The sequence below is a fragment of the Hypanus sabinus genome, chromosome 23 (assembly GCF_030144855.1).
Source record: "Hypanus sabinus isolate sHypSab1 chromosome 23, sHypSab1.hap1, whole genome shotgun sequence".
Classification (NCBI taxonomy): Eukaryota; Metazoa; Chordata; class Chondrichthyes; order Myliobatiformes; family Dasyatidae; genus Hypanus; species Hypanus sabinus.
In genome coordinates this window covers 5,935,982-5,947,788 of record NC_082728.1, presented here as the reverse complement: position 1 = coordinate 5,947,788, position 11,807 = coordinate 5,935,982, and the positions used below count along the sequence as shown (strand labels likewise).

At 42.2% G+C, this 11,807-nt stretch overlaps 1 protein-coding gene across 5 annotated transcripts in view; it reads left to right on the top strand.

Moving 5' to 3' along the window:
• Positions 1-338: 338 nt before the first annotated feature.
• The window catches only part of rhot1a (ras homolog family member T1a), a 74,969-nt gene continuing 63,500 nt past the window's right edge, over positions 339-11,807 (top strand). For 2 of the 5 annotated variants that reach the window (XM_059948252.1, XM_059948251.1), the window contains exon 1: positions 340-679. Coding sequence is in view for 3 of the 5 variants with exons in the window: in XM_059948248.1 (XP_059804231.1) it covers positions 643-679 (37 nt within the window). In the remaining 2 variants the exon portion in view is untranslated. Of the gene's footprint in view, positions 680-11,807 lie in introns of all 5 variants that reach the window. The other 3 variants (XM_059948250.1, XM_059948249.1, XM_059948248.1) reach the window with 2 other exon arrangements.

The window sequence follows — 11,807 nt, the reverse complement described above, 5'->3', positions numbered from 1 at the left end:
GAGAGGTTTTGTTGTGGCACCATTCAACAAGATTTTCAATCTCCATTCAACCTTTGATTCGGCCCATAACACTGGTGTCGTCAGGAAATTAAATTAAGGCTTTGGAGTTGTTATAAATTAATTTATTACCAAAGTATGTATACCATATAGAACCTTCAGATTCATCTTCTTGGTCTTACAAATATAAAACGAGTAAAACAGTGCAGAATTAAGAGTCTCGGCGCAAGTGCAGGGCAAATCCGGGACACAATGAAACTAATGGAGTTGATCGTTGGGTTTAATCTGGACGAGCAAAGAATCCGGAGACGTGCACGTCGAAGCTCGGGCGCGCCTACGTCGAGCAGGGTGCGGGAGCGCGCACGTAGCTCGCGGGAGCGAGAGCGCGGAGGAGAGCTAACGGCGAGCGAGCGCGGCGGCGGCGGCGGCGGTAGGGGCAATCAGGCGTGCTGATGGAGTGCAGAGGAACCGCGATGCCTGACCTCTGAGGAAACCTGACCCAGTCGGAGGGAGAGTTCGCCACCTGGAGACGAAAAATCAGCGGCCGCTGGGCTTGGGCCTAACCCCCGCCCTCCTGCTCCCGGCACACCGGGCCGCAGCTCTGCTCCTGGCCGGGCCCAACCGCGACCAGGCCTGGCGGCAAAGATGAAGAAGGACGTGAGGATTCTGCTGGTTGGAGAACGTGAGTGGGGAAGTGGGGACGGTCCACCTTGTCGCCGAGGTCCGAGAGCTGGCAGTGGGAGGGGGGTCGCCGCCTCCGGACCAGCCTGTGGGGTAGTGGGACATGTCCCCTTAACTATGACCTTCCCACTTAGCTGAAGCCGAAGGAGGTTAGAGCCTGCAGGGTGTCAGCACGACAGCTACCGGCAGCCAGTCAGTTGGCGCCTTCATGGAAATAAAAATATATTCCGCTCATCGTAGGAATTAATCGACATCTTTAGTTGTCTCTTGACGATTGTATCCGTTCCTCTGGCCCATATTCCTCTGTGCGAGTGTGTTCTCGGCATCTTTTCCTGTAACCCCTTCTTGTTTCATCCTACCATATTTCTCTTATCAACGTGGTTGTGCATAAAGTGTCACTAGTGTGACACTCATAGTTGATTCAGTCGTGGATGCACCTCGTGTGCTGTCACTAGTAGATCAGCTGTTCTGAAGTCAAGGCGTGTACGTCAACTGCAGCGACCGATATCTGTCCTTACGCTGATATTTTCCCATTTTACACTCACTTTAATGGTTGGGAAATTACAGGTATTTAGCCAGTAGCCTTTAAGGGATGGAGTCGTATCAGTTGTAATTATAGCCCTTATCCCCAACCCTAGAACGTGTCATCGTAAGCAGCACACACAAAACGCTGGAGGAACTCAGCATATCAGGAAATGAATAAACAGTTGACGTTCTGGCCGAGGACCCCCCCCCCCCCTTTCAGGACTGAGAAGGAAGGGGGAAGATGCCAGAATTAGAAGGTGGGGGGAGGGGAAGGAGGCGAGCTGGAAGGTGATAAGTGAAGTCAGGTGGATGGGGAAGGTCAAGGGCTGGAGAAGAAAGAATCTGATAGGAGAGGAGAGTGGCCCATAGGAGAAAGGGAAGGAGAAGAGGACCCAGGGCAGGTGAGAAGAAGTAAATGATCACAGTGGGAGTGGGGAATGGGGAGATTTGTTCACCAGAAGGAGAAATTCATGCCATCAGGTTTGTTGCTTCTCCACCCTGAGGGTGGCCTCATCTTGACACAGGAGGCCATGGACTGACACATCATAACGGGAATGGGAATTATAATGTTTGGCGCAGGAAAGTCCTGGTTGTGGTAGGGGTGCTTGATGAACCGTTTATTATCCTGCACTCTTAATTTCACCTCCCAATAATATTAATAGTGTGGCTCTTGGACCTCTCTCTTTCCATTTCTTAAATGTTCAGTCTATTACTCAAGTGGGTAGATCTCTCACATCTGAATCAAAAGGTCATGTGTTTCAACCACAGTCCTGAAACTTATTTATCTAACCTAGGTTGAGGTATTATTTGCTCTCTTAGGTATTAATGTAAAATGCGTCAAAGAGAAGGAAGTTTTCCTTGTGTTTTGGCCACTCAGAGAGTGGCTGGTGCGTGGAATGCACTGTCAGTGGTGGAGGCAGATACACTAGAGAAATTTAAAAGACTACTAGACAGGAATGCGGAGGAATTTAAGGTGGGGGGTTATATGGGAGGCAGGGTTTAAGGGTCAGCACAACATGGTGGGCTGAAGGGCCTGTACTGTACTATTCTATGTTCTCCATTCAACCTACCAACCAAAGTAAAAATTACCATATAAAAGCATTCTCTGAACTTTTTCTTGATCCCAGTGGAAGAAAGATGGAACTTTTCATGATAGTACAACATAAGTCCATTGGAAAGCCAAAGATGTTCCTTTTATGCATTGCCAATATTTTAATTCGGGAAATGTAGCCAAGTTACATGTGATGTTTCACAAACATATGCTGGACAGAGTGAATGGTGGGAAGGGGAGAGGCTGGATTTTGTATTTGACTGAGCTGTGCCCACAACTCTGCAGTTTCATGCTGACTGGCAAAGCAGTTGCCATACCAAGCTGCATTGCCTGCAGATAAGATACTTTCTGTGGTGCATCTGTAAAAAAAATTGGTGAGGATCATTGGGGACATGCTGAATTTCCTTAGCCTTCTGAGGAAGTAGAGATACTGGAGTTTTTACTTGGCAATTGCGTCTACATGGTTGGACTGGGGCCTAAGTTGTTGGTAATACTTAACACAACAGTCTCAACTATTTCCATCTCAGCACCTTTGGTGCTTCATCCCTCTTCATGAGTATGTTTTCCTCACATACTCACCTTCCGTCTAAACTTTTCATTACACTTGGAATCTCTTAACTCTTTGGAGAGTTGTAAAACAGGGAGTCTAAGATTGCAAGTACATGGTTCCCTGAAAGTGGCATCGTAGGTGAACAGGGAGGTTAAGTTGAATTCTGGCATCAGTCAGGGCACTGCGTACGGAAGTTGAGAGATTATGTTATAGTTGTAAAAGACATCAGTAAGGCTGCATTTGGAGTATCGTATTCAGTTTTGGTCACAGAGGTGCAGAGGGGATTTGTGAGGATGTTGTCGAGTCTCGAGGGATTGAGTTGTGGAGAGAAGTTTGAAAGAGATTGAACAAGTAGAGAAAATTTAGAAGGATGTTGCCAGGATGTACCTGAGGGAATGTGAGTGGGAGGGCATTGGTCAACTTGGAACAAAAGGGTTATTTAGTGGGAACTTACTTGGTAGCAGTCTCATAACGAGAGGGTAAGATGTGGCATATGTGAATCTGCTTTAGTTCACACTGAAATATAAATCCCTCAATCAGAATTCAGGTGGTACGTCTCCCAAGCTGTTTATACCGAAATTCAGGCATTATTGCCACTAATGAAATACTTGCAAATGTGGAGCAATTACTTATCACTTTTGGCTTCACATTGTTGACCAGCTGCTCTGTAATCTGTTTGGTCCACTAGGTGAAACAGACACATCAGACTGTACTGGAACACCAGCATGAGAGGAAATTACTTTTCTATATTAAGATTGATAAGTTCTGTGGTTGAAATCAACAAGTTACCATTCAGACAAAAATGTTTCACTGCATCATCAATTCATTGAAATTTATTTAACAGCATGTTCCACAGTACCTTTTATGTCCCACTTAAAATTTGCAACCTGTGCCTTAACTATAAACACAAGATATTCTGCAGATGCTGGAAGCCTTGAGTAACACACACACACACACACACACACACACACACACACACACACACTCAGCAGGCTAGGCAGCATCTATGGAGGGGAATAAAGAGCCGACTGTTTATTTCCCTCCATAGATCTTGCCTTCACTACATTTGTAAGTTGCCATCACCACTTATAGAGAACTGTGAACAGATTGGACTCAATCAACTTTTTTTGTTGCTTTCAATGACTATTGTTGTCAAGGTCAATGTGTGTAGCCCTACCTGATTCAATATCATATTCAAGTCTTTTCCAGTAAACAAATGTAAAGGAGAACAAAATAATTGTTCCTCTGGAACTGATGCAGAACACACATTAATTAGAAAAATACAATAAATATGAATTCATTAGATAGCTTAAATATACATAAACTATATAGCTTTTTTTAAATATATAAAAACTATGATAAAGTGACCTTAATGTACTTGTGGTACAACTGAGTGCAATTAACTTACAACCTGAAGGGCAGTGAAGCAACAAGTACTTTCATATGAGGCTTGGTTCCACATCACTTGAGGATGTCAGATGTTCTTTTATTTTAAGGTTGAAAGAGCATTGGTAAAATTTACAAGGATGTGCTGGGACTTGAAGACCTGAGGGAAATGTTGAATAGGTTAGGACTTTATTCCCTAGAGTGTAGGAGAATGAGGGGAGATCTGATAAAGGTATACAAAATTATGAGGGATATACTGTAGATAGGGTAAACGCAAGTAGGCTTTTTCTACTGAGGTTGGGTAGGATGAGAACTAGAGGTCGTCATGGGTTAAGTGAAAAGTTTGAGGGAAACTTTGTCACTCAGAGGGTGGTGAGAGTGTGGAACTAACAAGATACAGGATTGATTTCAATGTTAAATCGAATTGGTTAGGTAGGTACGTGGATTGGTGGATAGGTACATGGATTGGTGGGGTGTAGAGAGCTATGGTCTGGGTACAGATTGGTGGGACCAGGCAGGTTCAGCACGTACTAGATGGGTTGAAGGGCCTATTTCTGTGCTGTAGTGTTCTATGACTCTAATAGACATCAGTGTACCAGATAGGGTTTCCATTAGTGCTGTAGCTTCATGTTTATTAAAGTAGATACTGGATTTAATTGATTAAGTGAATTTGAATAATTGCTTTGGTCAGATTGAAAATTATATCTCTGAACATTTGCCTAGATCTCTGGATTACCAGCCCTGTAACATGATTGCTTTGCCACTGTTTCTTTAATGTAGCAGGCCATCACCTCTCTCCGTTATTCTGTTTATTTGATGCTATAACTATAATGATGGAAATTCAGGGATTTGATCTACCAGGAATGAAGTACAAGAAATTTTTATCTGGTTTGTTATATCATTTGGTAATGGAGGATATGAAGTTGGAAATACTTTCATAGTAACCTTTTGTGTTTCTCTGCAATCCATACTACTGTTAATGAAATTTGATTTAGCTTACCTCTTTAAATGTTATGAAACCCCTTTTTTTTTTACCAGGTTTCTCCAGAAACACGGCACATTAGCCACTCGCTAACAGCCACTGAACTCAGCAGTAAGAAATTCGCCTTTCTCGAACTCCATATGTCTAGAGTCAGTATGACTTTGGACCCACCAGACCGGAAAGTTGGGATGTTTCAACCACCCCAAACTCAATCTGAGCAAATACTGTGTAAATACTACCCACATGCAAATGTCCGTTGTTAAGAAATACCAGATTGTTCACTGCGCACATTTATAAACAAGGTTTATTTATGAATTTCAGCTTAATGAAACAGTTATTAAAGAAAAAAAAGGAAAATAGAAGGGACCATATTAATTAAACCAATCAAATGTGCACAAGGTAGAGCTCATATCTTCCAAAAGCTGGATGTATCTCTTACTCATGGTGCCGATTCCCATTCACTGATCACCAGTAGAACCTCCCATCTTGGACTCCATAGAATCACGCATTCCAGCCGGATTGGATCTTACAGCTAGTTCCCTCGACCTTCTCTTTCCGTCTTCTGCTGAAAAAGACCACAACCCCTATCAGTGACCTTCACAAAGCCTTTCTGTCCAGCTTTCTCTAGAACCTCCCAATTCCACCATCCTGATTGGCTGACCCAAAATTCCCAAGTTGAACATCACAACCCCTTACCTTTAATGGAAACTCAAACACTATCAGCAGAACACACTGCTTCTACAGAAAACTATTAAATGAAATACCCTACAGCATTCGCAGTAAAATTCTTAACCAGGGTGTTACAGTTATGATATGTCATGGTGTGCCTGATAGGGTGCTCTGGTAGTTTCTCAGATTTCTACCAAAAGCATTGAACTACTTATTAGAGATGAACAATTGGGGATTCTCCTCAAACTACAACCATCAGGCTCCTGAACCAGCATAGATAACTTCACTCACCTCAACTCTGAACTGATTCTACAACCTACAGATGACAACTCATTTTCTCAATATTATTTATTTTTCTTATTTTCACAATTTGTCTTCTTTTGCACATTGCTTGCCAGTCTTTGTCTATAGAGTTTCAGAAATTCTATTGTATTTCTTTATATACCTGTAAATGCTTGCAATAAGATCTCAAGATAGTATATGGTGACATACACACAGAGGCCAGACTATTAGTCACTGAGCGTATGTTTGAGTTACTGTCGCCTTCCTGTCAGCCTGAACCAGTCTGGCCATTCTCCTCTGACCTCTCATTAACAAGGTGTTTTCACCCACAGAACTGCCATTCACTGGATGTTTTTTGTTTCTTGCACCGTTCTTTGAAGTTTGACCATTCTCTGTAAACTCTAGAGACAGTTGTGCACAAAAATCTCAGATGTTCAGTTTCTGAGATGCTCTAATGATACCATCTGGTGCCAACAATCATTCCATGGTCAAAATCACTTGGATCACATTTCTTCCCCATTCTGATGTTTGGTCTGAACAACAACTGAACCTCTTAACCATGTCTGCATGCTTTTATGCACTGAGATGCTGCCACATAATTAGCCGATTAGATATTTGCATTAATGAGCAGGTGTACAGATGTACCTAATAAAGTGACCACTGAGTGTGTATTGGCTTTGATTTTGAATTTGGACATTTTACCTATGTTTTGTTTTTGTACAAAGTTGTGTGCCACTGGAGGGCTAAATAGAACATGTGACATTTTAAAAAACAGTTTGTTGAAAAGGCTCAGTATGACACGCATCTGTAGAGAGGGAAACAATTCAGTTGAAATATCTGGTCCATAACCTTTCATCAAAATTGTGGCTAGTTCACTGGATTTGACAGAAAATTGGGAGGAAGCAATTGTAATGCTTCTGAAATGAAAGCACTGTTATACAAGTAAATCTGATCATCCTAAATGACAAGAATCCACAAAATTTAAATGAGTAAATTAGCAAACTCATTACTAATCTTGGAAAGGGGAAACTTCTATGCTCTTTTGCAAGTTGTGTTATGGGATTCGTTAATAGGAAGGTGACGCTGTGATTTAATGGACAACAGTCACTTGCTAAATTATAGGCTCTGTAGTTGGAATGGATTGTGAACATAGATGAGAGGTTTCATGCATGAGGGAGTTGGTTTGACACGTTGGTAGTACAATAATATGTAAGCACGGGGCTCTTGAAAATTAAGTTCATTCCTTAGTAACTTTTCCAAAATAATAATTTATTAAAAATGCTTTTTTAACAAAGGGAGTCATACTTAAGAAGGATATGGTTTTTATATTCTATTTAAGGAAATGAACTAGGGACAGATTATTATAAAACAACTCACAAGCAAATTGCTGCATGTGCAACACAAACATAATGCTGGGGGAAATCAGGTCTTGCAGCATCAATGGAAATGAATAAACAGCTGATGTTTCAGGCTGAGACCCTTCTTCAGGACTAGAAAAGAAGGGGGAAGCCACTTGGCCCACCCTGCTGAGTTACTCCAGTATTTTGTGTGTGGTGCTTTGGATTTCCAGCACTTCTTTTATTTATGATATGCTGTGTGTGCTCATAGGACAGTAACTGTCATTTAAATCATCTTTTGCGAAGCTTGAAACTGATCCTTGGTGTTACCAGAAGAAATGAGTTAACTAGCTTTCTAAGTAGTAGTATATGTGTGAGTATTTAGGTTTCAGTGGTAAAGGAGCTGTAAGTTTATTGTGAATTATGAACAGCAAGGCTTTTGGTTGGAATTGGATTGAGAGCTGGCTGTGAATATGTAAGCAGGTCATTTTCATGTTGGGAGAGAGTACTCCCTGGGTAGAATTGCTGCAGCTCCAGCTGTTCATATTCTATGTCATTTTATAAAGGATTGTTGGTTGAATGCATGGATTCTGAGGACAATACAGAGAAGCAGGGGGGTTATAAATGGGCTAAGCTACTCAACAAGGACAAGACAAGTGGAATATAATATGTGAGAAAGATTAGAATCATCAATTTCCATAAATATGGATAAATTGATTATTTGGAATTGTGAGATTTGGGGGGAAAATTCAGAGGCACTTCATGGGCTTAAACATGAATCACTGAAAATGAACATACAGATAAAGCAAGCAGATAGGAAGACAAACAATGTGCTGGCAATAGAATTTGAGTAATAAAGGTGTCTTACTGCAGTGAAATAGAGTCCTAATGAGGCTGCACTTGCTATTTTGAGAACAGATATGATTTCCCTTTCTGAGAAATTATATTACTTATCAAAGTGGGATTACAACCAAGATTTACCAAAATATTTCTTGGGACAAGGGCAATCTCTCACGGAGAAGAGAGTAAGCTAGGCACTCTAGAGTTCATGAGAATGAAGTGAACTCATTAATATGCACAATTCTCAACAGTTCCTGACAGCATTGATTTAAGGGTTATGTTTCCTCTGACAAGCGTCACAGTCTGAGAATAAGAGGCTGGCCATGAAGGATAGAGAAGAGAAGTTTCTTCACTAAGTGAAATTTTTCGTCCTATTAATCTTTGTAGTTCTCTCCCTTGAGGGCAGTGGAGGCTTGTTCATTATCTTGAAGTCATAAATTGATGGATACTAGGAGAATTGAAGGATTAGCACAGGACAGTGATGCCAAATTATAAAGATAAACTGTGATCTAATTGAATAGTTGAGTAGATACAAGTGGATGGAGACCTCCACAACCTGTATTCCTCTAATCTTGTCTTTATTTGTGTGTTCTATTGTCTGTTTGGTACATGGCTTGTGCACATTGAAACTAAATTTGAGTCATATTCTAAGCAAAGCAGGTTACAATGAATTACAAAGAGATCTTGATCAGTTAGGAGTATGGGCTGAGGAATGGCAAATAGATTTCAAGTAAGCTAAAAGTGAGATGATGCATTTTGGACATTGAAATCGGAGCAGGACCGATACACTGAGTGCTGTGGACCAGAGCAACCTGAGAGTGCGAGTTTACTGTTCACTGAAAACAGACGTAAAAGGAAACAGGCTGATACTTGTTTACTGCCTGTTCCACCGCTGGCATTTAGGGCAACAATGAAGTTCCTGCAACTCTGGCAGTGTTCAGGGCTTCCTTCATCATGTCATTAGCTTCCTCTCATGAGGAAATCTGCAGATGCTGGAAATTCAAGCAACACACACAAAATGCTAATGGAATGCAGCAAGCCAGGCAGCATCTATAGGGAGAAGCAGTGTCGACGTTTCGAGCCAAGACCCTTCGTCAGGACCGCCAGAGTTGCAGGAACTTCATTGCTGCCCTAAATGCCTGCGGTGGAACAGGCAGTAAACAAGTATCATCCTGCTTCCTTTTACGTCTGTTTTCAGTGAACAGTACACTCGCTCTCTCAGGTTGCTCTGGTCCACAGCACTCAGTAGCTTCCTCTCAGTTTTCCCTACTGTCAGTCATGAAAGTCCTGGGGTCAAGAATACCGTCACTCTCAGATGTGGAAGTGTTCTTCATCGTTGCGTCATGACGTGGAAAGCATAGAAAGGGTGCAGAGTAGATTCACAAGGATGTTGCCTGGATTGGGGAGCTTACCTTATGAGGATAGGTTGAGTGAACTCGGCCTTTTCTCTTTGGAGCAACGGAGGATGAGAGGTGACCTGATAGAGGTGTACAAGATAATGAGAGGCTTTGATCGTGTGGATAGTCAGAGGGTTTTCCCCAGGACTGGAATGGCTAGCACGAGAGGGCATAGTTTTAAGGTGCTTGGAAGCAGGTACAAAGGAGATTTCAGGGGTAAGTTTTTTACACAGAGAGCGATGAGTGCTTGGAATGGGCTGCCAGCAGCGGTGCTAGAGGTAGAAGCGATAGAGTCATTTAAGAGACTCCTGGATGGCTACATGGAGCTTAGAAAAATAGAGGATTATGGGTAAAGCCTAGGTAGTTCTAAGGTAGTGTTGTTAGCCCTGAGCTGAATTTCAACCCCCCCCCCCCCCCACACAAGAACCTGGAGGACCAGTGACCAGTGGACCAATCTTAATCTGTCCTCTACCCTTTGACCTGTTTGGCATGGATGACCCCACCAAGAGCCAAAGCATAAAGCCCAGATCCAGCCAGCATAGCTCTCCAGGTAATTGAGGCATGCAAGCCTCCAACCACGAGAAGGTTGTGATCGTCATGGAGGGAACAGGGTCGCGAAAAAGGCATTTATCATACTGGCTTTCAGGCAGGACATTGACTTTAGGAGTAGGGACATTATGTTACAGTTATACAAGTCATTAGTGAGACCACATTTGAAGTATTGTGTACAGTTTTGGTCACACCATTACAGGAAAAACATAGTCACGCTGGAGAAACTGCAGAAGAGATTTATGAAGATGCTGCCTGGACTAAAGGGTCTGAGTTATAGGACGAATTTGGCCACACTAGATCTTTATTCCTTAGAGCATAGGAGAGACTGTACAAGTTTACCAAGTCATGAGGAGTATACACTCATCGTCTTTTTCCCAGGGTTGGGGAGTCCAAAGCTAGAGGTAATTTCTTTACACAGAGGGTAGTGAGTACCTGGAATGAGCAGTCAAAGGATGGTACAACTGAAACATTTAAGAGGTATGTGGATGGAGGGGCTTGGGGGGGCTAAGGGTCAGGTGCAGGCACTGCCATGGGTAGAAGGGTCTGTTTCTGTGCTTTGTTACTCTCTATAACATGCCTGACAATCAATGGCTCAAAGCCAACAACAGGAATTTCAAGTTGTATTTGTTTTGTGGGGAACAAAATAATTTGGGTTTCAGACTTTAATTGTGACTATTGGAATTGTTTTCATAGAATTATACACTGCTGAGAGATGGTATGAATCTTAAATGCAAGAGGCCCATCTTCAGTTTACATCAGGAATTTTCATTATTGTGGATGCTCGAAGTTTCCTTATAGTTTCTACAATTTAAAAAAAAACTTTGAAAATAAAGTCTCCCTCTAGTTATCACAAGATTCTGCAGTTGCTGAAAATCCTGAGGAACTAACACAAAATGCTGGAGGAACACAGCAGGTCAGGCAGGATTTCTGGAGAGGAATAAACAGTCAAAGATTTGGGCTGAGACCCTAGTGGTGATTGTGAGACTCTCCACAAGCTTAGTTTAGAGTAAATCAATATAGGGACAGTGGCCACGAGATCAGGATTACCAGTTTGAATTTTATCCTTTGTATCAGTTTTGAAAATATACTGGTATGTTCATATTGGCATTTGGAATACAAGTTTCCCAAGTGTACCCCTACATTTCACCCCACCCTTTCTATTCCATCACTTACCAAGGTGCTCCAGTTTCCTCCCACAATCCAAATATGTACTCACGCAGTCATGGGGAGAAAATACGAACTTACAGGTTGCGCCAGATTTGAACTCCAAGCTCTGGCACCCAAACTATAATGGCATCATGCTAACCATTATACTACCGTAGCGCCCTAAGATTTAGGAGAAGTTTGGATAAGTACGTGGCTGGGAGGAGTATGTAGGGGTACAGTCCAAGTGCAGTCTGATGGAGTTAGTCAGAGTAACAGTTTGGCACAGACTAGATGGGCCGAAGACCCTGTTTCAGTGCTGTAGTGCTTTGTGACTGGTTTGGTTGGTGATTCAGCCATCTTGTTTCTGAGTTTACTCCTGTTTGTAAGTTGACCAATGTTTTGATACACTTAG